Source organism: Corvus cornix, chromosome 1A (genome assembly GCF_000738735.6).
Source record: "Corvus cornix cornix isolate S_Up_H32 chromosome 1A, ASM73873v5, whole genome shotgun sequence".
Classification (NCBI taxonomy): Eukaryota; Metazoa; Chordata; class Aves; order Passeriformes; family Corvidae; genus Corvus; species Corvus cornix.
The window spans coordinates 54,970,527-54,994,521 of NC_047057.1; the positions used below are offsets into that span (position 1 = coordinate 54,970,527).

At 38.1% G+C, this 23,995-nt stretch overlaps 1 protein-coding gene across 2 annotated transcripts in view; it reads left to right on the plus strand.

The window, feature by feature from the left end:
• Positions 1 to 23,995, plus strand: part of GNPTAB (N-acetylglucosamine-1-phosphate transferase subunits alpha and beta) — a 41,066-nt gene that overhangs the window by 4,169 nt on the left and 12,902 nt on the right. For both annotated transcript variants that reach the window (XM_039570387.1, XM_039570386.1), the window contains exons 2-13: positions 75 to 160; positions 5,651 to 5,770; positions 7,422 to 7,463; positions 8,201 to 8,406; positions 9,087 to 9,151; positions 9,345 to 9,479; positions 15,422 to 15,583; positions 17,259 to 17,438; positions 18,507 to 18,677; positions 20,353 to 20,476; positions 21,186 to 21,389; positions 22,539 to 23,647. In XM_039570387.1, the coding sequence (XP_039426321.1) occupies positions 75 to 160; positions 5,651 to 5,770; positions 7,422 to 7,463; positions 8,201 to 8,406; positions 9,087 to 9,151; positions 9,345 to 9,479; positions 15,422 to 15,583; positions 17,259 to 17,438; positions 18,507 to 18,677; positions 20,353 to 20,476; positions 21,186 to 21,389; positions 22,539 to 23,647 (2,604 nt within the window). The remainder of the gene's footprint in view (positions 1 to 74; positions 161 to 5,650; positions 5,771 to 7,421; positions 7,464 to 8,200; positions 8,407 to 9,086; positions 9,152 to 9,344; positions 9,480 to 15,421; positions 15,584 to 17,258; positions 17,439 to 18,506; positions 18,678 to 20,352; positions 20,477 to 21,185; positions 21,390 to 22,538; positions 23,648 to 23,995) is intronic.

Genomic DNA, 23,995 nt, shown 5'->3' on the forward strand with positions numbered 1-23,995 from the left:
TCAAAGCATGAAATTTAAATACCTAACTTTAGAAGGTGGTGACATCAAGTGGTTTTGTTTTTTTTTCTTTGCAGGTTGTCTTGGAGTGGAGTAGAGACCAGTATCATGTTATGTTTGATTCATACAGAGACAACGTCGCTGGTAAATCATTTCAGAATCGGTAAGCTTTACCTGCACTTGACAGCACTGCACATTTTACTGTCTAATTAAATATTTAAATAAAATATATTAGTTGAAGTTACATACTGTTGAGTAGACCTTTTTGTATGGGCTCTAAATCTGCAGCAATTTTTAAACTTAGTGGCTTAAATATACTGCATAGTTAGTGCATAATCTCCCAGTTTGGAAGATTGGCATTTGAAAGCTCTAGTCATATAATAAATTTACATTTTTAATGTGTTTAATTCATCCAGTCTCTAATGAAACATCAATATGGTGACAATGTTAGCAATGAAGGGAGGGAATGACATATGTTCCATATTAAGATAGGAAAACATAAGTACTGTTCCTATGTGCTTAAAATTTCAATTTTCAGTGTTTTGAGAAGTTATTTTTAAGTTACCTTGCATTTTCTGTGATGTCTCATGAGGGTCATTATTTAGCAGAGAAGTCACAAAGCTAGTAATAAGCTTTTAAAATCTGAGTGCATGGGAGAATCTCTCACAGCAAGTTGGAAACCAATTGGTCATTTATTTCAGTTGTGTTAACTGCTACATGACTTCCTGTGACTCCATGTCTGAATAGCCATGGCGTCTGTTGCTCAGGGAGTAAGTGGACTGTGAATTGGTAGGTGGAAGAAAGCTACTAAGCAGGTGTCATCAGACTCTTAATATTGATACACTTGACTGGGGAAAAAAACTAACCCTGAAAGCAGATGCTTAAATCTGCCTTGAGGTTTGTTGCATCATGGAACAGTAGAAATGATCAGATCAATTTGTCACGCTTTAGTTGGTGTGAGATAACTCTGTAAAAGTGCATTGCATGGTGTTGGTGAATACTATGAACTTTATTATAGTCTCCTCTTCTACTCCTCTCCCCCATTTTCCAAAGGATGACAGATAAAAGCAGAGTGATACAGCTCATATGGATGAATAGCTTAATGTTTACATGTTTTAGCAGCGCTGAAGTAAAACATGCCAGTTTGGTCCTGTCAGTACTAAAATGCCTGACTTTGTGATAATTGACTGCAGTGTTTTTATAAAACCGTTGACTTTTTCCAAAACAAAATCACAAATCTTACTCTTGTGGTGTAGATATAGTCACTTCCCATTTCTGCAGTGTTTCCTTACTTCATTTTGGTTGTGTAAAGCACTCCTTCACTAGTGTTCATTTCTGGGGATTGGGAGCAAAACATCCAGTGCCTGGTGAGGAACTATTGGCTGCCTGATCAAAAGCTTAAGGTTTTTATGATGGGTGCTTAAATTATTCCAGTTCACCCATATGCCTTTAACAATCTCGTGTCAGGAGTAACAGGGATGTTTGCTGTGACATTTGCATGCAGATACCAACTTCCTCTAAAAATCCATACCAACAAGAAGTCCTTGCAGAGATACAGTTTTAGGCATTTTTTTGACTTTTAGACATCCCTTGTCAGGGGTTCAGTTTATTTTTATTATCAAACTTCACAAATGCAGTAATGGACCCTGTCTTGCAGCATGCACTTGCATCAGTGGTGGTTTGGTGGAGTTTTTTAGTCTGGTGTCAATGCAACATACAGAGCTACACATAAACTGAGGACTGTGGACTTCCAGATTGAATGTAGCTCGTACAGTGATTTTAATCAGTTCCTGTTTTAGTGCTAGACAAAAATACTCAGAATTGGAGAACAGGAGGCTTGTTGGTTAGGAAAATTAAGCAGGTGTACTGCTTTGTGGAAACTAAAAACTACATGGCCTTTGGGAAATATTAATGGGCCTTCAATTGAATTTGAGTTGTGTTGTTCTCTAAGAGCTTTGCAGGTAAAATTCTCTGTTCTTGTGTAACAGTTGACTTGTAAACTTCTATGGAAAAAACCTCACTGTGGAATGTAGACAAATTTGTGTATGGGGGAAAGCTCCTTATGATGATAAACTCAAAAGCTCGTCAGACAAAAACAATGACATCATTAGTTACACCTATTGAACACTGTACTCTGCCAGACCAAAGCAGACTTCTGGTTTTGCCTTGAAGTTTAGCAATTGCTTTGGCTTGTTTTACCTCCCTGTTAATTACCCTTGGCATCCCACCTGTGGTACTTTTCAGATAGCCACATCAGCTGCTAAACTTGGTACTTACATGATTGCTCAGCTACTTACATTACAACACCTTGAGAGAGTGGAGTAGACATTCCAGGGCTTTTTACCAAGTCACTTTATTATCCAAACCCATTTTTGAAGACTAAGCTTTGACATGAAAATAAAAAGGGAGAAAAGGAAACTAAATAATGGAGTTCCATGCATGAGTGTTTTGGATGAGGACTGCATTTTATTACTCTACTTGCAAGTGGTATAGTAAGTGTACTTTACTCAGTGTAACTTTGCTATTCCAGGATGTCATATTTAAAACTCAAAAATATATATGGAAAGATGTGAAGGAGCAATCCTCAGCTTTTTAAATGTGCAGACTGATTTCAGTAGGGTGCAGCAAGTGAGAGCTATCAGTGGTCAGCCAGCCATTAACTGTCGAGCTGAGGAAGGCTGGAGAGAGGAAAAGACATACAAATGAGGGAGCAGGAAAAGCCATGGAACAACTGACTTACTGTTAGTGCATAATTACAGAGCTGGAACAGGCTGGAGGGCTGGGAGGTTTTCTATGAGCAGCTTAGACCTCTGTTGTCCATAAAGAGGCTCAGCAAGGTTGGAGATCACCATATGGTAGCTTGGGAGAGATCCAAAATCTGCTGTACCTCTTCAGCAACAGTGGATGTTGAGACAATAAAGTTTGTCTTCTACCTACAATCTCAGCTGTGACAATGGTTCTCTTATGTAAACATATCATGGGTATAGGAAATTCTTCCCAGCAAGAGTGACAGGTCTCCTGTCCTATCTGGGGGAGCTGGTGGCTCTGGTTTTGTCTTCAAGCAGGATCCTATTGATGTTTTTAGATTTGCAAGTAAAAAATGGTTTTTGAAAGAGAAAAGTGTAAAACCTCACCTTAATTAATTATCTGGGAGTCTCCAAGGAATTTTCTAAAGTGATGATTTTCTGTAGAAAGGTGTTAAGATAATTTCCACTTGGAATCAAAGTGCACCTTCGAGTCGCATCTGTTAGTCATGACAAAGAGGGGAAATAGCTGATTAGAAGGGTGGCTGTATTTAGTAAATTAGCTCAGCTCAGCTTGGGCTTAACCCGTTTGCCAGACTGGTGTTTCTGAGGAAGACCAAATGTATAAATCCATATGAAGGAAACACAGCTACAGTATTTGAGAGACATTTTTTGAATGAAAAGACTTCTCTGAACTTCAACAATTTGCAAAAGACTCTGCATATTAAGAGAGTGTTTGGGAACAATACTACTGAAGTGTAGAATCTGTTCCTTTTAATTTTAAACCTTTTTACAGCAAAGTTCCACTACATACCTCTGAAAATATAAACTCGCAGGATATTTTAGGAAGCCGTGAAACCAGCCAGAAAGCTTTGGCCAAGTCCAGAAAGGTACAGTCTTAACAGTGCTACTTTGCTTAATTGGAAACAACAAATTGACTTGGGATATCTGATTTTTATTATTATGTTTGATAAATATTACTTTCTGAAACAATGTATGCTGTAAAGGCACATTAAGAAAATTTCTTCAGTATTTGTATGAATTTTAAGCAATTAAACTAGTGGATCTGCAGACAGTTCCCTTTTTTTTTTACTGGTCTGTCTCTGTTGCCGCTGGTAGTGAAGAATGAGCTCGCCATGCCAGGGTTAATTGAGTTAACATGCCTGCATCTGACCAAAAATGCTTTTCCTCTGTGGAATTTACTAGCATTTGGCTGTATGTGGCATAGTGTATGTAGGTGTATGTGCTACTGCATAGAGACACACTTTTAGGAAATGGGAAAATGGAGAGAGGCTTCACAGAAGTCAAAATTGCCTCACATCATAGAAAGAGTCAGAGTTCTTTCAGACATACTGTGTTCTTCAATGAAGCCTGGGTAAATAATTCTGCACTTTGCCCAGAAGGCTGAAGGTTGGGCATTTTTGAAATCCACTGACTTGAGTCAGGTGCTTCCACCTAAAACACTCCTTTCCGAGCTGTAGCATTCCAGGGAGCGTCAAACCAGTAATTTAACCGATCACAACAAATGTGGAAAAGCTGGAGGAGCTCCTGCCATTGAATTTCTACTCCTCTGGAGGACATTTTAGTTCAAAACATGCCTTGCAAGTGAACCAGAAGCTAGTCATCTCTGGAGAAAAAAGTGAAATAATCAATTAGAAGGGTAATTGTATTCAGTAAATTGACTTTTTTTGGGTAGGAGAGACTTTCTGGGTGGTGCTGCTGGGGAAGGCAGCACTGCTGCTGGGACGTTCAAACTGTCTCAGAATGATCCACTCTTATCCTCTGAGTGTTGCAGCTCAGTTAGGAACAGTGGTAAATCGAGTACAAAATGTTTCTGCCCATTGTGCTGTGACGAGCTGCTGGCTGACCTTTTACCAAATTTTGTGCTTCAGTTATTGAGTCTGAGCCAGTAGAAAGTGAAGCTGGGTGCAAGCTCTCTGTGTGGCATGCTGTGCAAGGGAAGGTGGATGAAATACCTGCCTGTAAGCTCTGCCTCTCTTTGAATGCTTTTGGAAGGATGCCGTGGGTGGAGAGGGAGCACCTTTGAACCTCTCTAATGCTGGGAACCATGGGGTCACACTATGATGTTTTCCAATGTTTGCTAGGCCGTCTACAGTTTAGGAAGGTATTAAATGGCTTGACACTGGAACTTTAGAAAATAATAATTGGGGTATCCTCCTGCTGTACGGGACTCAGAGACTCACCTATGGCAGCAGCCTGGAGTACCTGCTGACACAAAGCTGTGGGCCTTGTAGAGGAGCTCATCATAAAAAAAAATAGGAAAGATGTACCCAAACCCCTGCATGCTACGAAATCTGCATCTCTCCAGAAACAGCTCCAGGATATTCAATTGTGTCAAGAATTAATTTGTCTGCCGTGTCTGGAGTCTGAATTCATGTACCCAGATTAGATGGTTGGTTTATGAAATGTCCTGTTAATATAATCTAAGAGACATTCCTAGGATAGAGACCTGGTCCTGCTGACATCTACTGGCTCTGTGCAATTAATAACAGTAAGTATGATTTAAGTTATGCTTCATGCTGTCCTGTCTAAAGTAGTTGGTGAATTAAGAATGTGCTCAGGTCCTGGTACTGACTTGAAAAAATTTTATGGGTTTGAAGGAGTTGGTGTCAGTGGAATTTAGAGCATAAAGTTAGAATTTCCTTTAGTTACTGAACAGTTAAAACCACTTCGTGTTCTTTTGGTTGATGTCTGTGCTGTTTTGTCAAAGGCTTGTCTATAATCGAGACATAATATATATAGCTAAAGAGAGTCTTTTTGCTTTGTCTTGTTTGCAGCCCAGACACCAACTATTTCTGTTGTTAGACAGAAATTGCTATTGTAGGATGCCATGAACACTTGTAATGTAATATTAAACAGCTCATGTAGCTTTCCTTTGAATTATGTAGGCTTTGTTTACCCATGCCAATTGATGTGGTGTACACCTGGGTGAATGGCACAGATGTTCAACTGATCAAAGAATTGCAACAGGTCAGGGAACAGATGGAGGAAGAACAGAAAATAATGAGGTAATAATCTTACATATTTTTTCTCTTTAGCTGACAACAGCAATCTAATGCTGTACTAGTTTTCTTTGTTGTCATTTTTTCCCATGTTACTCAAGATGAAAATTCAAAGCACATTTTCTCACTTCATTTGATTATTCCCAAAATTTTGTTTCAGTTCTACTTTTAGCTGTCAAGTACTGTCTAATTAGAAAATTGTTTAAGATAGGCATAAGAATTAAGGCTGTTCTGTCATGAATTTGTAAAATGCCGTGTGGAAAACTGTGCATTGTGTATGTCATTTTGTATTGATTTCGGTAACTCAGTTTGTAAATAATAATAATAAAACTATGCCTCAAATATATAACCTCTCTTCAACCCTTTTTTCTCTCCTGACCCCCCCCCCCCGTATTTCTTTTATAATGGGCTTCATAAAATCTTAAACATGTTTCTTAAGTTCTTGTTTTTAGATTAGTTAGATTAATAGTCTCATGAACACTGAAACTGAGAAATGGGAAAATAATTTATGCATGTTATAAAGGTATGAGTTGGCCTTTAGCTAAGGAAGCAAAGACATGTATTTCTGCATCTGTTTTTGTAGATTACATTATACAGTTCTGCAAAATTACTGATCTAAGCCTTCAAACAGGCTGCTGTTTCCAAGATACCTTGGATTATGTCTTGTAACTGTTGATTTAGTTTCTGATAAGTAACTCTGCTCACATGATCTGTTTTGGCCAGTAAATATGATAAATGGAAGGGCAAGTCTGTATTTTTAAGGGTTATAATAATTTAGTTCAGAATAATGAGAAATCCACAAGTAAGTGGATTGGTCTGAGTTTTGGCTTGTTGTGTCTTGCAATTTAGGTACAACTAACGGTATGATCTCAAGGGAAATTCTGGATCTTTTCTTTGTTACCTAAACACTGAAAGTATTAGTAGAACTTTAAATTCATTGATCTTAAACATAGTCTCTGCTCTGAAAAGCTTTCAGATTTATGCTAATATTTTCCTACCAGTTCACATAGCTAATATTAGTGGGTTTAGCTTTGTCATCACTCATGCTGTGATTCCTGTTTCAGCAGGGAAAAACACGTTGTCTTTTTCCATAACACTGATTTGGAAAGTTGAAATTAAGCTTATGAGTTAAGACTCGTGTCTATACTGTGTTTGCTATCTACAGGGACACCTGGTTCTCTCCCCGTTTTTCACGGGCTTTGAAGTCAATGACCGCTATTGCAAAAAGAACTGTTCCATAGACCTTATCAGAATATTTATGTTAGGCAAAACAATCAAGGCCTAGTTTCAGGTCACTTCATTCTGGTTTCTTACCAGTGTTTTTCACATCAATATCGCTTTTGTTAAGTAGCCTAATAATAACCCCATAAATTCCTGTAGCAGAAACAATCCTGCTGCCACAGCTCTCAGCACAGCCACACATTTCTGAGCTCTGCACTGCATGGGGGTGAGCAGTGAAGGGCACGAGTGTCAGCCTGTGCTCACCTTGGCAAGGCCAATGGCAAGGCCAATGGCAAGGCCTTGGCAGCTCTTAATCTGGGTTACTGGTGCTTTGACAACGTGTCCCTGACTCAATTAACAATCTGAAATTAGAGTCGGTTCTTTTAAAACTGTCAATTCAGTGTTATTTAATGTGCTTGTTTTAACTTTGTAATAGGGAAATCCTTGGAAAGAATGCAACAGAACCAACAAAGAAGAGGTGAGTTTTTGTGATTTTGGGGCATAAATTGGGATAAATTATATTCCACTCATTGTTAGGTGAAAGCAGATGCTGGTTGGGGGGGTGGTTTGGTTTTCTACAGCCTATGCATGCTTTCCTATGCCACTTCAAGAGCTGACAGCATGATAATATGTGTATTGAATAAAAGTAATGTTATTGTGACATATATGAAGGAGCTTCTTAAAACAAAACAGTTTCTGGAGTTTGGAATGCATATCCCTGTCACTGTTTAGGAATAGCCCCATGAAAAAAATTTTCATGCTTTTTGAATCATAAGACTCCAGGTAGATATGCATTAAAAGTTCAGTGTTGCTTTCACCTGCCATTTGTATACATGGCACTGCAAGTAGTAATTGTCTGTGGAGGGTCCACGCCTCTTGTGGTTCTGCTGCCAGGAAGCAGCAGGATCTGGTCTGTCCCAGTCATTTGGCTTGGTTCTTCTGTTATTTAGAGATTTTTATAAGGTCTCTTCTGTGGGTGGACTTGGAAATCTTGGAACTTTGGAAAAAACAGTTGTGGGAATGAACTAAACACTACCAGTCAGGTATTTGCCTTCTGCAGGAAGATAAGCATGCTTTCAGTAATTTCCCCCTGTTACAGCAAATGTTTCAAATAATTGATCAGATTTTACAAAAACTTTTCTCATTGCATCCAAGATTGATTTCTGTCTTAAATTTTCTAGTGGTGTTAAATATGCCTTTGGTATTTTGCTGTAGTGAGAAGCAGCTGGAGTGTTTGCTGACACACTGCATCAAAGTGCCCATGCTTGTCCTGGATCCTGCGCTACCTGCCAATGTCACACTGAAAGACCTGCCGTCCATTCATCCTGCTTTACAAGCTGCTAACGATATGTTCTTTGTAGCAAAACCAAAAAATCCTTCTACCAATGTGACTGTAATTGTTTTTGATAGCCCTAAGGACGGTAAGAAGCTCTTTGTTTTTAGAGCAAGATCGTAGTAAGCTGCTGTGAATTAGTTTTAGGGTTGGGGTTTTTTTCCTCCAGTACTGACTTTGATGCTGATTTTCTGTTTGACTTTAGCAAGTCATTCAGTATCTCTCTTGCCCTCAAACGGCTTCTCTAAATGATTACATTAATGATACTGTTTGCTTACCTCCCAGACAACTGATTACAGATGATTAGAGTTCTGTGCTTTAAAAGGCTATTGCAAAACAGGTTTGATATCTAAATATCTGTGTTTCTCTGATAATCTCAAGAGGCTGGGGTTTAGATTGAGGAAGATTAGTTTTAGATCCTCTTTTAATTGCTGTGAAGTCTAGTTTGAATAATGTGCAGAAAGTTCTGCCCTTGTTCAAAGGATTGCCAACTGTAAAACAATCACTCAAGTGTTCAGCATATATAAGTAGGGTCTTAGAGCATGTATGAGTTTCATATTTTGTTTAATATGTAGTGCCTGACTACTGGTCCAACCACTGTCTTTATTTTACCACCAAGAGTTATTTACCATTTATAAAGACAACTTTTCACACCATAAATATTCAAGTATCTTTAATTTGCAAAAATATTTTTTGGTTACTAGAATATAGAAAAGAAGTGACTTTATACTGAAAGAAGTTTTTGATTTGCAATTTTATGTATTCTAGTTGAAGCTGCCCATTCTGGAATGTTAAAAGACAACAGCAAACAGATAGTATGGAGGGGTTACTTGGTATGTACTTTGACAATCTGTTGATTAGCTTTTGTTATGTATTAAACATTCTGTACATTTTTAGAAAGTTTCTGTGCTATTCTTTCCATAACTCACATGTAGTAAAAAGTGAAAGCTTTTAGATCAACCTTTATTGTTATGAGAATTATTCTATGTTTAAAAAGATCTTTATACCCTGTTTTCTTGTTTTTAGACTACAGACAAAGAAGTGCCAGGTCTGGTATTAATGCAAGACTTAGCCTTTCTTAGTGGATTTCCAGCTACATTCAAAGAAACAAACCAGCTACGAACAAAACTACCAGAGAACCTGGCCTCTAAAGTAAAGCTGGTAAGGCTCTGGAGGAATGAGTGCCTTAGTTGTACTGGTCTTTTGGAATGGCTCAGGTATGGAATCTCACCCACCTAGGAGACTTAGGATATTTCTGAGAGTAGTGTGGGTTTTTTTTGAGTGATTCTTCCTGAAGTGGTGAAGCAGACAGTGACTCAAAGAGTTGCCTGCAAAAGACCAATTGTCCATTCTGTGACTGCAAGTTATTAGGCATTCCATTTGCTAGCCTGCAGCTGATTAAAAGGCAGCCTTACCAGTTTCTCTCAGTCGTTTGCTGGAGGCTGTTTTCTGGCTGTAGGATTCTGGATCACTGGCTTGTTTAATGTTACAGAATTTTGTTTATGTAGCTTCTTAGCTTTTTTCTTCCCTCTTAGCTCTCTTAATAGTAACAGCACTGAGTGCTGTGTTTCTCTCTGCCACGTACTCTCTGGGGTCTTGAGCAAGCTGCCCTTCAGCTGACCCACCTGCAAGGCAACAGAAAACAACTTGTGTGACTGCCATTTAGTGCCTTCTGTTCTCCCCTGCTATTTGGACACCTGTTAGAGTTACAGCCAGGTTTAATGGATAGGTGAAGGTTTAAAAAGTTTGTTGAAGGCATTGGCTTTTGTACTGGAGAGGATGTGATTCATGGTGTGAAAAGGACTGAGGCCAAGGAATTTGTGGAGGAGAAGGAGTTAGCAGGCGAAATGGGATGGCAATCCGTAGGTAATTTGTCTTCATTATTCTGATGTCCACCTGTAGCATCTGCTAATTCACTTTATGACTTGTTCTTGGCGCTCAAATGAACATGAGGTCCTGTTCCCATTTTTTTTTTTATTGGCAGGCTGAGCTAACAACTCGTACTCTGTTGCAGACATTATCTTGTGTAATTCCTTTCATAGGCTGGTCACACTCCAACATAATGCGAGCTGAAATTCTTCTTTCTTGTCTCAACTTGTGTTAGCTGACTGGGAGTCTTGATAATGGCAGAAGCCTTGCAAAGTTAAAATATATGTGCCTGTCTTTCTACATGCTCTAAAACAGATTAATAGAGAGAGCTTTTAAAGCTTAAGCTTAAATAGGTATTTTCTTTTGCCTTTGCATCTCTAGTGTCACAGCAGTTAAATAACGATGGATGTTCATATGGTTCATGCTATCCAGATGAACATAAAGGCTTCATCTCAGGGGTGTCTTAGATGTGTTTCCCATCTCCTCGTCTGTTTTCATGGAAGTGACATCCTGTGCCTATTATCATTCTGTATGATTTTTCCTTACCCTGTCTTGGTTGTGTTTTTTAATTTGTCATCAGTCATGTGTCATCTATTTGTGCTGGTTCCCTTTTCCTTGGTGTGTTCTTATCTTTGTGTCAACATTGCCATTGTGATCAACTCACCTGTTCCTAAGAACTCCTCTTCCACAATTTGGTTGGGCATATCTCTGTGTAAACACAGTTTTTTCTCAGGCATCCACAACATTCTGCAGTTTTCTTTCAAGTCATCTTTCCTGTCTGTGTTTCTTTTCTTCCTGGTGGATGCTTTAGAGCAATTAAATTGGGATTATTATACCCTGTGTGATCATAGCAGTGAATTCTTCCCCAACCACTCCTCTTACTTTTGATAGCAGCAAGTCATGTATGTTATAAAGAAACTTATGTATGTGAATGTAAGAAATGTTTTATTTTTATGCATAAACATTTTTACATATCAAGTGTAGATGAGGTTGTTTCTATAGAAGCCTTTGGTAGGTTCTGAGCTCAGTCAGTTCTTCTTTCAGTGGATATTGTAGGTAGGCAGTAACAGTAAACACAGCCAAGTGTGGTTTTCCTCTTACCAAAGGGAGATGCGAGGTTAATGCTACAGTTAAGTAGAAAAAAGGTTGATTATTTACAGTCTCCACTGACATTTGCAGCAATTCCTCTCTTGCTATCATTTCTGGAATCTCTTAAGTGGTGTGAGATGTCTTGTGAAGAGGAAGAAAGTTGCACCGAGCTTGAACTAGACTTGTGTCTGTTCATAGATGCCTCCTGATGCTTAATGGGTTTCTGTGTGCTTTACGTGGCTGTTTTAGTTCAACACTACAAGTAAAGAAATAATAATAAAAATTTTGGACAATGCTGCTCTTAGAAGGGAAGAAAGGTGAGAAAGAGAGGAGTGTAGTTATTGGTGCATTTGTGTTGAATGTTAATAATGCTGTTTTAGTTGGATTGCTTCAGTTTGGTTGAAATAACTTCTAAATCCAAGGAGGACCAAAAATTGTTCATCTAGACCAGATTTTTTTTCTAAAAATCTGAATATCTGAGCAAAGCAGCTGAACTCAACTAGAGATGATTAAAATGTAAAGATTCGTGATATAATGGATCTTTTTGCGACATGAATTATATCTGTTAGAGTCTACTGAATTTTTGTCCTTAGGGCCTCCACTGTACTGTAATGATACAGAAGTTTATTTCTAGATGAAAGTTGAGCAGCAGTGTGTCTGCTGGTCCCATTTGATGTTGTAGGTTGTGTGTTATGACAGATGAAGTTGAAAGTTATGTCTGACAGCTTTTATTGTCCATGTATTCTTAACCAAGTATTAGAAAGCCACTAGATGGAGGTGTTACTCTGGTTGTGCAGCTGATGGCTGCTGAGCTGTTTCTTTAAGGGTTCCAAAGACCTTACCTTGGACCTATACATGAAGAACAACTGAATATTTCATTTTTACTTCCCTCACCACCTTCCCCCCCCTTAACTACATTTCTAAAGGAGACTGTTGTTCAGCCTAAAAAGACTCTTGTAACTTAAAAACTGTGTTGTGATGTAAAGACTGACAAGGAAAGGATTGCCAAGGCCAGGGGATTTGATTTGTTTGATTTTGGGTCTTTTGAGACTGTCACGCTAACAGTTTTTCACTGAAATTATGCACAGTAGTGAAAATTTTTAGAGAAAGTTGATTTTTCCTTCAAGATTTAACATCCTGATTGCTTCAAGGACAACTAAGAGCTTGTAGATCTCCCTCTTTGTAAAATACCATGTCCTTTAATCCACATGCACACACAGATACATAAATACGGACAAGTTATGTTAGAAACTTAGGGCTGTCTTAATGACCTTGTCTTACTAGTGGAAGTAAATCCACATGGGAAACTGCAGGCACAGTGATGTTGGGTGTTTGCTGTCCTCGCTGGAGATGGGGAGTCTGGGATTCTTACTGCTGCTCATCAGTGTTTCTGGAGCAGAGAGGTGGCTTCAGGAGTTGGTGTGTGAGCACACAGATGTAGTAAGTAAGCTTTGTAGAAAAAAAACTGAAGGCATTGCATTAGTTTTGACTCAGATGACCCTCCTATGTCATCTTATGAGGGCAACTTGAGGCATTTGTAAAGACAGCAGTGTTTTATATTTGTGAAGCTCTTTGTAACTCTTTAATGCAACAAACACTTCCTTTCCCTTGCTATGTAGGGATCTATATTGAGTTTTCCCAATATCTACACTGGAGTGGGAAAAGAGGAGCTTCTTATTTCCTTAATAATCAGCTTTGGTCATTGAGAAGATAAGGTGTAATAATTTAAGGACTGGTTGGGAATCTAAGTCCCACCTCAGAAAAAAAAAAATGCTCTTGAGGCTTCTTACCTTGAGAAAATGGAAATGAAGATATTTACTTCTGCATGGGGTGTCTGAGCTCATCTGGCTCTTAGTCTAGTAAGATAGAAGTGAAATATGCTGGCTGCATGCTGGAGAGCCTGCATTTCAAGTTACCTGGTGGAGATACTGCAGTTTTTAAGTGCGTGATAAAAATGTGTCACAGTGGTGGTCTGGGTGTGTGCCTGCAAGGTGTGTTCTCAGCCCACTTGTGTTAGCAGAGGACCACCTGGTCACACTGACTCTCTGCATCTACCTGCCTGTTCTTCTGTTCTGTTTTGACAATACCTTTGGATCTGCTGACCTGTTTTGGCAAGATGATGATGTTCTCTGGAAGGTAATATTTTAAGGGAATGGGTGATTGCATCCATCCCTACTGAGAGGAGGCTAAATACCTGTGAGACATTAAAAAAATCTGCCAGGAGACAAATCCATTTTGAATGTACCAGCAACAAAATGCTTGGAGCAGAGCTTGCAATTTATTAGAATCTAGTTAAGTTATTTCACCAGGTAACATCACTGAAGTCTAACTTTATTGATAGCTCTGCTTAGGAAAAGACTGGTTTCTTAAAAAGGTGCTACTGGGAAAAAACCCACATTGATATATGATCTATTCAGTGCAGGGATTAGATTAACTCTGATGCTGAGAAATGGTGCATGTTTTTCCATTGCTTCTTGTATGTGTTTGGAATATTACAAATTAAAAAAAAATACAGCATATATGCAGTGTTAGTGGGGGGGGAAGTGTTTGTAATAAATCTAGTTTGGAGTCTGTAGTACAGGTACTTATTTTGCCGAGTTTGGGAGTGAGTTAAAGAGAAACTACATGTTCTTATATGCTTTCAAAGCTCTAAAATGGTAGTATTTTGGTTTGTTGCATGTATGATTTACGAGACAGATTCTAAGGGACAGTGTGACACTGTTGTATTGCTAAATAAAGAACATAGCCAGTGCTGGCAGCTTTGCAATCTGCAGCATTTCGATACTGATATTTTTGGAGGTTGCTGCCTGCAGTCCGTAACTATACCTCAGCCATTTAGCTGCTGAAGCCATCCTTTCCACCCATAGGTTCAGATGATTCCCTGGAAGGTCTGAGATTTATCAGATTTTTCTAATGACAGGCCTCATAAGTCAGATTGAAAGATCTCAAATAGCATGTGAGTCAAAGCATCAACAGCTTTAAAATGTCACAAGTGGAACAGCTGGTCTTGCTAAGGGAAGGGCTGCTAACTCTGGGACAAGTGTTGTTTTAAAATAAGCAGAAAGGGTCAGATTTAATAAAAAAATAAAGAAATAAAACCACTTAGAGTTATTGCGAAGGGAACTGTGACATTTTTGCCTTTTTTGAACATGATTATTCAAATTTGATAGCTTATGAATTGCGTTTATACTGAAAATTTGGTAGATGTGGTTGTCTTATGTTGCCTGAAGGCACAAAAATTAAGCATAGCATCAAATAAATATTAATGATTAACTGCATTTTTTTCTTAATAAGACTGTTGAATTCATGCACTTGGAAAATCAAAGGGCAGTCCTGCTTTTAGCTTGATTGGGTCTGCTCGTGGTACTTCATATGGTAAACACAGCATTTACTGGGTTATGCCGTATTCCTAGGGAGATGCTTTGATGCCCTGAAATCTGTAAACTATACTCGCTGTTAGGGTGTGTGTAGTGCAAGCCCCTGATCCTGTGCATTATGAAATCTGATATACAGACTTACTGGTGGCAAGAGATAAAAACAGCAAACAGATCAAACAGTCCACAACTAAGAAATTACCTTAGCAGCATATTGGCAACCAGCACCAAGGACTTGGAGACCCACATGGATTAGCTCTGGAGCCCTTTGTATCTCAGATTTCGGAGCTGTAGGTTGAACTAACTGTAAACCATTCTGAACATTTCACGCTTCTGACAGTGATGATACCTCAGTGCCCTTAATTTTCTGGCAAAATCATTCCTTGTTTAAGATGGGGAAAAGGCCAATTCTTTCAGTCATATAATAAAGTGTTAATAAAACATAAGTTCTGTTATTTGAGTGACAGAGAATGGATGGGGACTTACTATTCATTTACTCCCGGAGTATTTAAAACATGAATAGGTTTACTGTTGCTGGATCATTGTGTAGAGAGACATTGACTTTGCAAAGTGAAAATTAAGCATGATGTTCTGTATCTTGAAATGTTTTTCAGTTCCCATTTTACTACTTCTTTTTGTGTTTTTACAAAATTGTAGCTCTTTAAAAACAGTGCTTCCCAGTCATTCTTATTAGTAACTCTAGGAAAAATAATACAAGAAAAAGATAGAAAAGGAAGAGTGCTGCTGGAGTTGTTTTCTCTGCTTGTGTAGTTGCAGCTCTATTCAGAAGCCAGCGTGGCTCTCTTGCAACTGAATAACCCCAAGGGTTTCCAAGAACTGAGCAAGCAAGCAAAGAAGAACATGACTATAGATGGGAAAGAATTGATGCTTAATCCTGCTTATTTACTGTGGGACCTCAGCTCTGTCAGTCAGGTGGGTGAATTCTCTTACAGCTGGTAAATGTTACAGCATTTAAAAACTGCAAGTAGAGGCTAACTAGTCAATGATGAGGGTCAGTGATAAGGAACGTGGGATTTTTTCGAAGCTTGGAACTAATTAAGAATCAGATATTTATTAGCTTGTAAGAAAACATCACAAGAACACTGCCCAGTTCTCAAATCAATGGGAAAGAAGGATCAAACAGTGTGATATTTAATTTAAATTTTCATGTTCTCTACTAAGTGAAAAATATTGTCCTCTGCACATGTTCTGATAAAGCTGTGTGCAGTCAAGTCCTGAAAGGCTTAACTGATCCTCACTGGCAGATAAGCAGGCTTCTTGTGTGGGGAGATAGAGGGTTCTTTTAACAAGCATGATTATCTCGTTCCCAATATATTTCTTAGGCATTTTTTTGCTTTGCAGCATCATTTATGCTGAGCAAGTGCTAATTGCTTCTCTTTCAAAAATGTTGAAGCCCTGAAATACAGATGTCTGTAAAGAAAGGAGGTTGACTTTAAATGCTTTTGATACAATGAAGGATGTTTGGTTTAAGAACAGGAAATTAAATAGCAAGGTGTCTCTTTCAAGATAAGATATTCTAAAATCCTGGGGTTTTTCCTTGTGCTGGAATTTAATTTTACAATAAATCTCAAGTGGCATGGTTAATGTACCCACTCCTGAAAAGCTTGCAGTCTGTCTTCGTATCCTGTGACCTGGACTTTTGGGGAATTCTTCCTAGTTAATACCAACCCTGAGCTTAAAGTTTATATTTCCCCATGTTGAAATTATGCTTTATTTTGTGAATGGGCACCTAGCCAATGGCTGCTGGTCTTGCTAAAATGTTTTCTGTTGTTACTCTTTTGTGAATGTGAAAGCTGTATTTCTGTACATATTAGAAAACTTATGTACAGTGTGTAGGATCTGCAGTGAAAATGGTAATTATTAAACATTCATCTATTTTCTTTAGTCTTCTGTTTTGTTTGGGCTGTAGAAAAGTTCCTTTTAGGCAGCCTTACTTGCTGGTTTTAGGACAGGTCACCAAGTTCTCATAAATGTGAAAAGAAACATATGTTTCAGTGTCCTATAACCTAATTTTGTTACTTGACTGATGAGTTTCTAACTGAAACATTTTCTATCTAATAAATATATATGGAAACATAGCTATTTGATAGTGAATATTAGGCTAAGTTTTGTTCATTTTCTCCTGCTTAAATTCTTTAAAATAATAGAGCAGGGGATAATTGAAGAGCAACTACATCATGACACTTCCAGTATGTCTGTATTAGGTGACATTTATATACAGCTCATGATGCAATGTACTTGAAAGGCTCTAGCCTCTTGAAACTGGATTTCTGAAAGGTGATGTTGCTGGTTTGAAATGAAGGAGGGGGGTGTTTTTTCTGCTTCATTCTTCAAGAACTTCTTTCAGCATGGTCAGTAGACATCCTAATGATACCAGGTGATCAGCCAGTGACATCAGAACATTGTATTGTTCACCTTGGTAATTTGGAAAAATATGATTCTTATTATCAATGTACTTTTTATTTTGAATGTCTAAGTCCTGAAGTGCTTAAGCACTCATATGCCAAAGCACACTGTCCTTACCTAGCTGGGTCAGAAATTTAGTGTTCTATTTAAAATCTAAGAAAGGGGTTTTTCCTTTCTGTAGTCTAAGCAGGATGAAGATGTTTCTGCCAGCCGCTTTGAGGACAACGAAGAGCTGCGGTACTCACTGCGATCAATAGAGAGACACGCCCCTTGGGTACGGCACATTTTCATCGTCACCAACGGGCAGATTCCTTCCTGGCTTAACCTGGATAATCCTCGGATAACTATAGTCACACATCAGGTAAAATTCAACAAAACTACCACTATGAAAGGGCCAGCAAAGATACCCTGTTTGATTTGAAATGCAGTTATCCTCTTGCAGCCAAAGGCTGCATTTATTTGGGAGAAATGACAACTTCTTCTCTGTCTCACCCAGGGTTTTATTGTGTATGTCCTTATATTTTGGCTAAATAGATCACTGAATATATATCAAGCCTGTATTTATTTCACTTTTCCGAATATTGAAGCTTCAGCTAACATATACCCATGTCTAATTTCCTTATAGAGTCTATTTATAAAAACCTGGGGAGAGGAATTTGTAATCTGAATCTATAAACAGTCTCTCAGAACTAGTAATAACTTAATAAGCTTGTGCTGAGACAGGGTGGATTACAATTACTGGAGCAAAGAAAATGGCTACAAAATAAAGTAGCTATGCATTCTGAAAGTGTTACTTAAAAAGAGAAAGGGAATCCTTCAAGCTTCCTGAATAGTGAAACCAAAATTCTCTAGTAGCTTATTACAAATTCAGAAGTAATTTTGGTCTTTGGACATGCCATAGGAACTCTGCACAACTGAAGTGCTAAAGAGATACTTACTCAACTACTTCTGCTGTCTGCTGGTGAAGTTACTTGAAAGGGATGCAACAATCCTGACTTTTTGAATGCTGTAAGAGGTTCAGTTTGCTGGAAATTTTGTGCAGCCTGCAATTCATGAGAATTATAAGTGTACACTGAGCCTGGTCCAGTACTCGGTGAAAGAGGAGTATGTGAAAGTTTGCGTCTTTGTGATCAACCAGGTGTAGTTTCTTAGTTAAGCAGCAGAATTGAAAACAGGTTTGTGTGGGAAAAATGAGATATTGAAGTTGTTTGGGTTGGTTTGGTTTTTTTTTTTTTTTTTTGCTTAAATATCTTTACATTTTTCTTTTGTATCTATCCTTGTTCTTGATATGTTTTGGTTTTTTTAGTAGATACGTATCGAATATCTGGTGTGCCTGACCTTATATGGTTTTGTTTTTGTGGGGTTTTTTATTTATTGGTTTTCTGCCTTCTGAAACTGTTTTTGGTTGTCGGGGTTTTTCTTGTTTTAGGAAATATTTCAGAATGCGAGTCACTTGCCTACCTTCAGTTCACCAGCTATTGAAAGTCATATTCATCGTATCAGTGGCCTTTCTCAGAAGTTTATTTATCTCAATGATGATGTTATGTTTGGGAAGGATGTTTGGCCTGATGATTTTTACAGTCACTCGAAAGGTCAAAAGGTAAGCCATTATGAAAAGATATTTTAGCAGAAGTAGAACTTTTCTGCTCTAATATGATAAAAATCAAAGGAATGCTACTTGGAAAGGGAGAGCACTCACTCCCGCTTTTATCTCTAAAGGTTCATTGTTCTTAAGTAGAGAACTGTTAGCAAAGGTTCAGGGTATTGAAGGCTCTTCTCTGTATTTGTAGGTGTGCTGTGTTGATGTTTTTAGGATTACTCTTTCTCATATTCGCTCCTAGGTTTGAGGGGTTATAATGGCTCCTCTGTCAGGATTCATTTTAGTTTCAGTGTTATTCTTTAATTCTCCTACTCTCTGTTGGAACACTGGTAAGACTGATGTGTGGCAGCTACCAGACTTTCTTCCTTGTAAATTCTTTCTGTTTTGTGGGAAGTGCTCAAACAAAAATCAACTTTTCTGTGGGAACACTGAGTTCAGATGACATTTAAACTGGTCTAATATTTAAGTTTACCATTAATTGCCTCTGTTGCAGACACCCATATCTTTGCCCAATCTATATATAATTATATAATATATATAATTATTTGCTAAAATAATAGATATTGTTCCATGTTATGAATGTAAAGTAATTTAGTCTTTCAACAAAGCCATTATCAACAACTGGGGTTAAGCAAGGAAAGCAAGCTGAGGAAATATTAGCAATAGTTATGCATCGACACTGGTTGCCAGCAGGGTTTTCATCCATTAGCTTGATCTATAAGAGTCACATGGAGAAAAAAATTGAAGATTTATGTATGTTATTTCTATTAAAGCAGTGAGTACACAAGGCAACAGAGACCATTGAATTAAACATTTTATACAGGCAGATGTGCACACTTGCACACAAATACAGAAGGGTTGGACAAAATTAGTTTAAGCTACAATTAAAATAACTGCTTCAGTACTTGGGGATGTTAGGAGGCTTTTTAGTTGTTTTAAATCTCTAAAGATACAGGCATATAACTGCAAAATTATATTGTTACAGCATTTGTATTGTTCTTTAGTTATTCATCCCAGTTATGATGATGAAGTCAGTTTAGGTGCAGTGTTGTTTGTGATAACCTGATCAGCAAGTGTTACTGTAGGAAATGTGCTGCTAAAATCTTGAAACAATAAGGTCTGAAAGAAAATGGGTGGGGTTTTTAATGCCTCCTCAGCTGAAAATACACACACACTTTTTTTTTTTTTTTTTTTTATCCTGCCAATTCTTAGGATTATTTAAGTCACAGAGGATCAGATGCTTCAGGGATTATGTTCGACATATGCTGCTTATCTCATGACTGGTTAGTAATGAAGAAACATTTTGAGTCAGGAGAATGAGTGAACTGCAGAGCTATTTCACAGTTTAAGTTCACCCTTCCTATCTGAAAAAGGAGAAGATGCTAGTCGTCATTGGAATATGGTTTGCAGAAGTAGATTTGGGAAGTCCTACTTTCCATTTCTGGCTGTTGCTGCTTTGCTGTATGGCTTTGGGAATTCTTCAGTTCTTCCTTCTGTTTGAAAGGGATAACATTTACTTCACAGGCAACAGGGTTTAAATGCTGTTTGTAAAGCTCTGTGGAATCTTAAGGCACTGTACACAGGGAGAAATTATTGTAAGTCTCCATATTCGAAGAAACAAGCTCAGTTGACTTCTATTTGCCAGTCCTTGTCTCAGGCTGTAATGTTGTTCCAGGTTTACTTGACTTGGCCTGTGCCAAACTGTGCCGAGGGATGTCCTGGCTCATGGATTAAAGATGGTTACTGTGATAAAGCCTGTAATAACTCAGCATGTGATTGGGATGGAGGTGATTGCATTGGTAAGACTGCAATGTTGAATTTAGAAAAAGTGAACTGTTTGGTTTTCCTTACAAGAATGATTATATAATTTGTCTTTTTCGTGGAACTACAGAATTTGCCTCCCTTAGTAATAAACAAACAAGTTGACTTAAAAATTTCTATGAAAAATGACATAGAAAATAGTAGGGCATAGGATAATCTTTCTTTAGGTATCAAATTTGACTACCTGAAAGGAGGGGTTTTGAAATTTAAATTATTATATGTTAATAATAATATACAGTATTATATATTATTTGGATTCAGAATCCAAACAATAGTTGACTGTGAAGCTGCACTATTAGTTTTTAGATAAAATTTTCAGGACTGCAGTGTAATAAAATGAAGTGGTACTTCTGGATTGAGGAAGTGATACCTTTCTAGGAGGCTGTAAAGTCAAGACTGCAAGCACAAGGAATAGTAAATCTGTTTTCTGCCTTCCTTTTTGAAGTTAAGACAAAATATGTTGGCACTTCGGATACCCTTTTCATTTGATTCCTAAACTTCTACACTGGGTGTAAAATCTATAGTTTACATAAACTCACAGAGGTCTAGTTAGGATTTGCCCCTTTTTAATTTCACTGATGATTGTTGAGTCTTCAGTCTAGCTTTAACATTGTGGCTTAAATGTGCCTTTCTTTGGTTATTTGAAATTCTTATTTCTGGTGGGCTTGTTTTTTCTTTTTTCTCTAGGTAACAGTGGGGGTAATCGCTATGTTGCTGGTGGAGGTGCCGTTGGAGGCATTGGGAATGGCCCACCGTGGCAATTTGGAGCAGGAATAAGTGGTGTTTCATACTGTAACCAAGGCTGTGCTAATTCCTGGCTAGCAGACAAATTCTGTGATCAGGCCTGCAATGTCCTCTCATGTGGATTTGATGCTGGTGACTGTGGCCAGGGTATGTAAAAAGCATTGCTGATAAACTTTCTATGGGGATTCTCTTGAATTGCCTGACCTTTTTTGGTTCCTCATTACTCTCAAATTGGGCTAAAGTGTCCAGTACTGTTCTGTGGGAAAGAGCTTCTAGCAGCTGGAGAAAGTCAGGTGTTTAGTGTACTCACTAATCCAAGCCTGGATCAATATTATTTGCTGCTTTATTTACTAAAGCTATTAGTGATCAAGCATGGGTAGGAGCTTGATACCTTATGGAGCAGCAAGCATCAAACTCCTTGCCCCAAGAAGCCGACATTCTAAGTGGGGAAATCCCATTTCAGTTGTGCAAAGCATCTTTATCTGACTAAGGACAGTTGAATTGATGATGCCTGTAGCAGTTAAAAGTTTAAAGAACCTCTCTGATGCTGACAGTGTGAGTTCAAATCTGGCTCTGGGCTCTTGCCAAAGGCTACTTTCAGTCACAAGTGAACTTGTGTGAAGTTCATTTGGATATGAAAGATTAGCAGGAGAGAATGAAGTGATTGAAAGTGCTGTCTGGTATATGCAGGAGAAGAACTTGTCCTGTTTGGAAGAGCAGAGGCTCCCCTGCATTTCAGCTGGGACAAATGTGTTACTGGTGATTCTGTTGCTGGCAGTGAGGTTTTGCTCATATGGGAGATGACAGATAATCTGTGTTCTGCTGTGGGAGGTAGAAGTTCCTTTCAGCCTATCTGATTTTGAAAATTTCAAATCAAGATGCAGCATTGTAGCAGTGAAATCCAGCTGTTGTTACATTACTCTCCTAAAATGTGGCAAAAGTGTAATATGGGCAAGCTACTTATGACTGATTCATAATTTTAAGTGACGTGATAATGAGGCATGTAGGTTCTTCAGGTAGAGACTGAAAGAGTGATAAATTATACTGGCTTTTAGAATTAACATGGGAGTGTCTGGTAGCTTTATATATCTGAGTGTGTTCTAGTCATCCATTATTGAAGATAAGTGAGCCAGAAGCTGGAAACTAGAGTAAGTGTTCTTTCACAAAGCTGTGTCCCTGCTAATATAGTGACTGTAGCTGGGCATATTACTATTAAAAAAAGAGTGAAATATAAATGTCATGCTGAAAATTGACAAAATTCTGTTTTGTTTCTTGTTTGGCTTTTTTTTTTTCCAGATCACTTTGAAGAGATGTACAGGGTGATGCTTCACCTTAATCAGACCTACTATGTTATTCCCAAAGGTGAATGTCTGCCCTACTTCAGCTTCGGTGAAATAGCCAAGAAAGGAATTGAGGGTTCATACAGTGATAATCCAATTATCCGACATGCTTCAGTTGCTAACAAATGGAAAACTATCCACCTCATCATGCACAGTGGCATGAACACAACTGTGATCTATTTTAACCTTACATTCCTAAATAAAAATGATGAAGAGTTTAAAATGCAAATAGCTGTTGAAGTTGATACTAGAGAGGAACCAAAACTGAACACAACTTCCATGCAAAAACCTAACTCCGATTTTAAAAGTGTTACTTCAGTACCAGAAGCTGAAATGCTATTTGAGGATATTCCAGAAGAAAAACGCTTTCCAAGAGTCAGGAGACATCGAAATGGCACAAAAGAGAGTGTACCTGAAGAGGTGATAATCCCATCAATAAATGTGTCTCTTCTTCCTGAAGATGTCCAACTAGCACTGCAGAAACTGGACTTAAAACTACTAAATGGTGATATAACTCAGAAAGGATATAACCTATCCAAGGCTGCTCTCCTGAGACCTTTCCAGTTTTTAACCACAGTAAAGAGTATTGTAGGCCTGGAAAAGAAGGACATGCATAATCATTCAGAACATCAGAAGAACCATAGCAGCTGGGAGAAGCCTTATAAAGATGTAAATGATGGCAAAATAAAAACAGTAAAAGCAAATGAAGAAGTTCCTTCAAGGCTTATGGGAACAAAGGGGACTGTTGTAACAATGAGCACAAATAAACATATTTATAAAGTGCAGCCTAAAGCCACACTTCCCTCCCAGAGCATGGGGAAAAAAAATGAAACTCGAGAAAAAGTATTGAATGCACTCATATTAAGGGAAACACAGAAATCAAAACATACTGGGAATTTTGATACTGGAGAAGGCGCACAGGGAATGGAAGGAGGAAAAGGGCATGAGCAGGTGGATGCAGATGTAAAGGAGGGGCTAGTGGGAAGAAAATTACAGTCTTATGCTGGCAGTTACCAAGGCTTTTTGCCATGGGAGAAAAAGAAGTATTTCCAGGACCTTCTTGATGTGAGTATCGTAATGTCATTCCTTACTGGAATAGTTGCATCTTTCTGCATTCATTGGAATACTGTTAATATGATCTATACATTTGGAATGTGCTTTGCTTTTGAGGCAAGTGCTGAGACTTTTTTTGAAAGCTGCTTTTCACATAAAGTCTGGCTTGTTTATGATCTGGGCTTCTCTTAGCTAGGTGGTAAAAGCCAAATAACTGTTTCTGTTCCCTTTATACTACCTTTTCTTGGTCAAATTCATTTTTTATTTGTTGTGTGTTGTCACAATGCTATTGTTCAGACATATATAGCACTATAACAGAAAGCTTAAATTTTGTTTTTGTTGCATTTATGCAAGTATGGA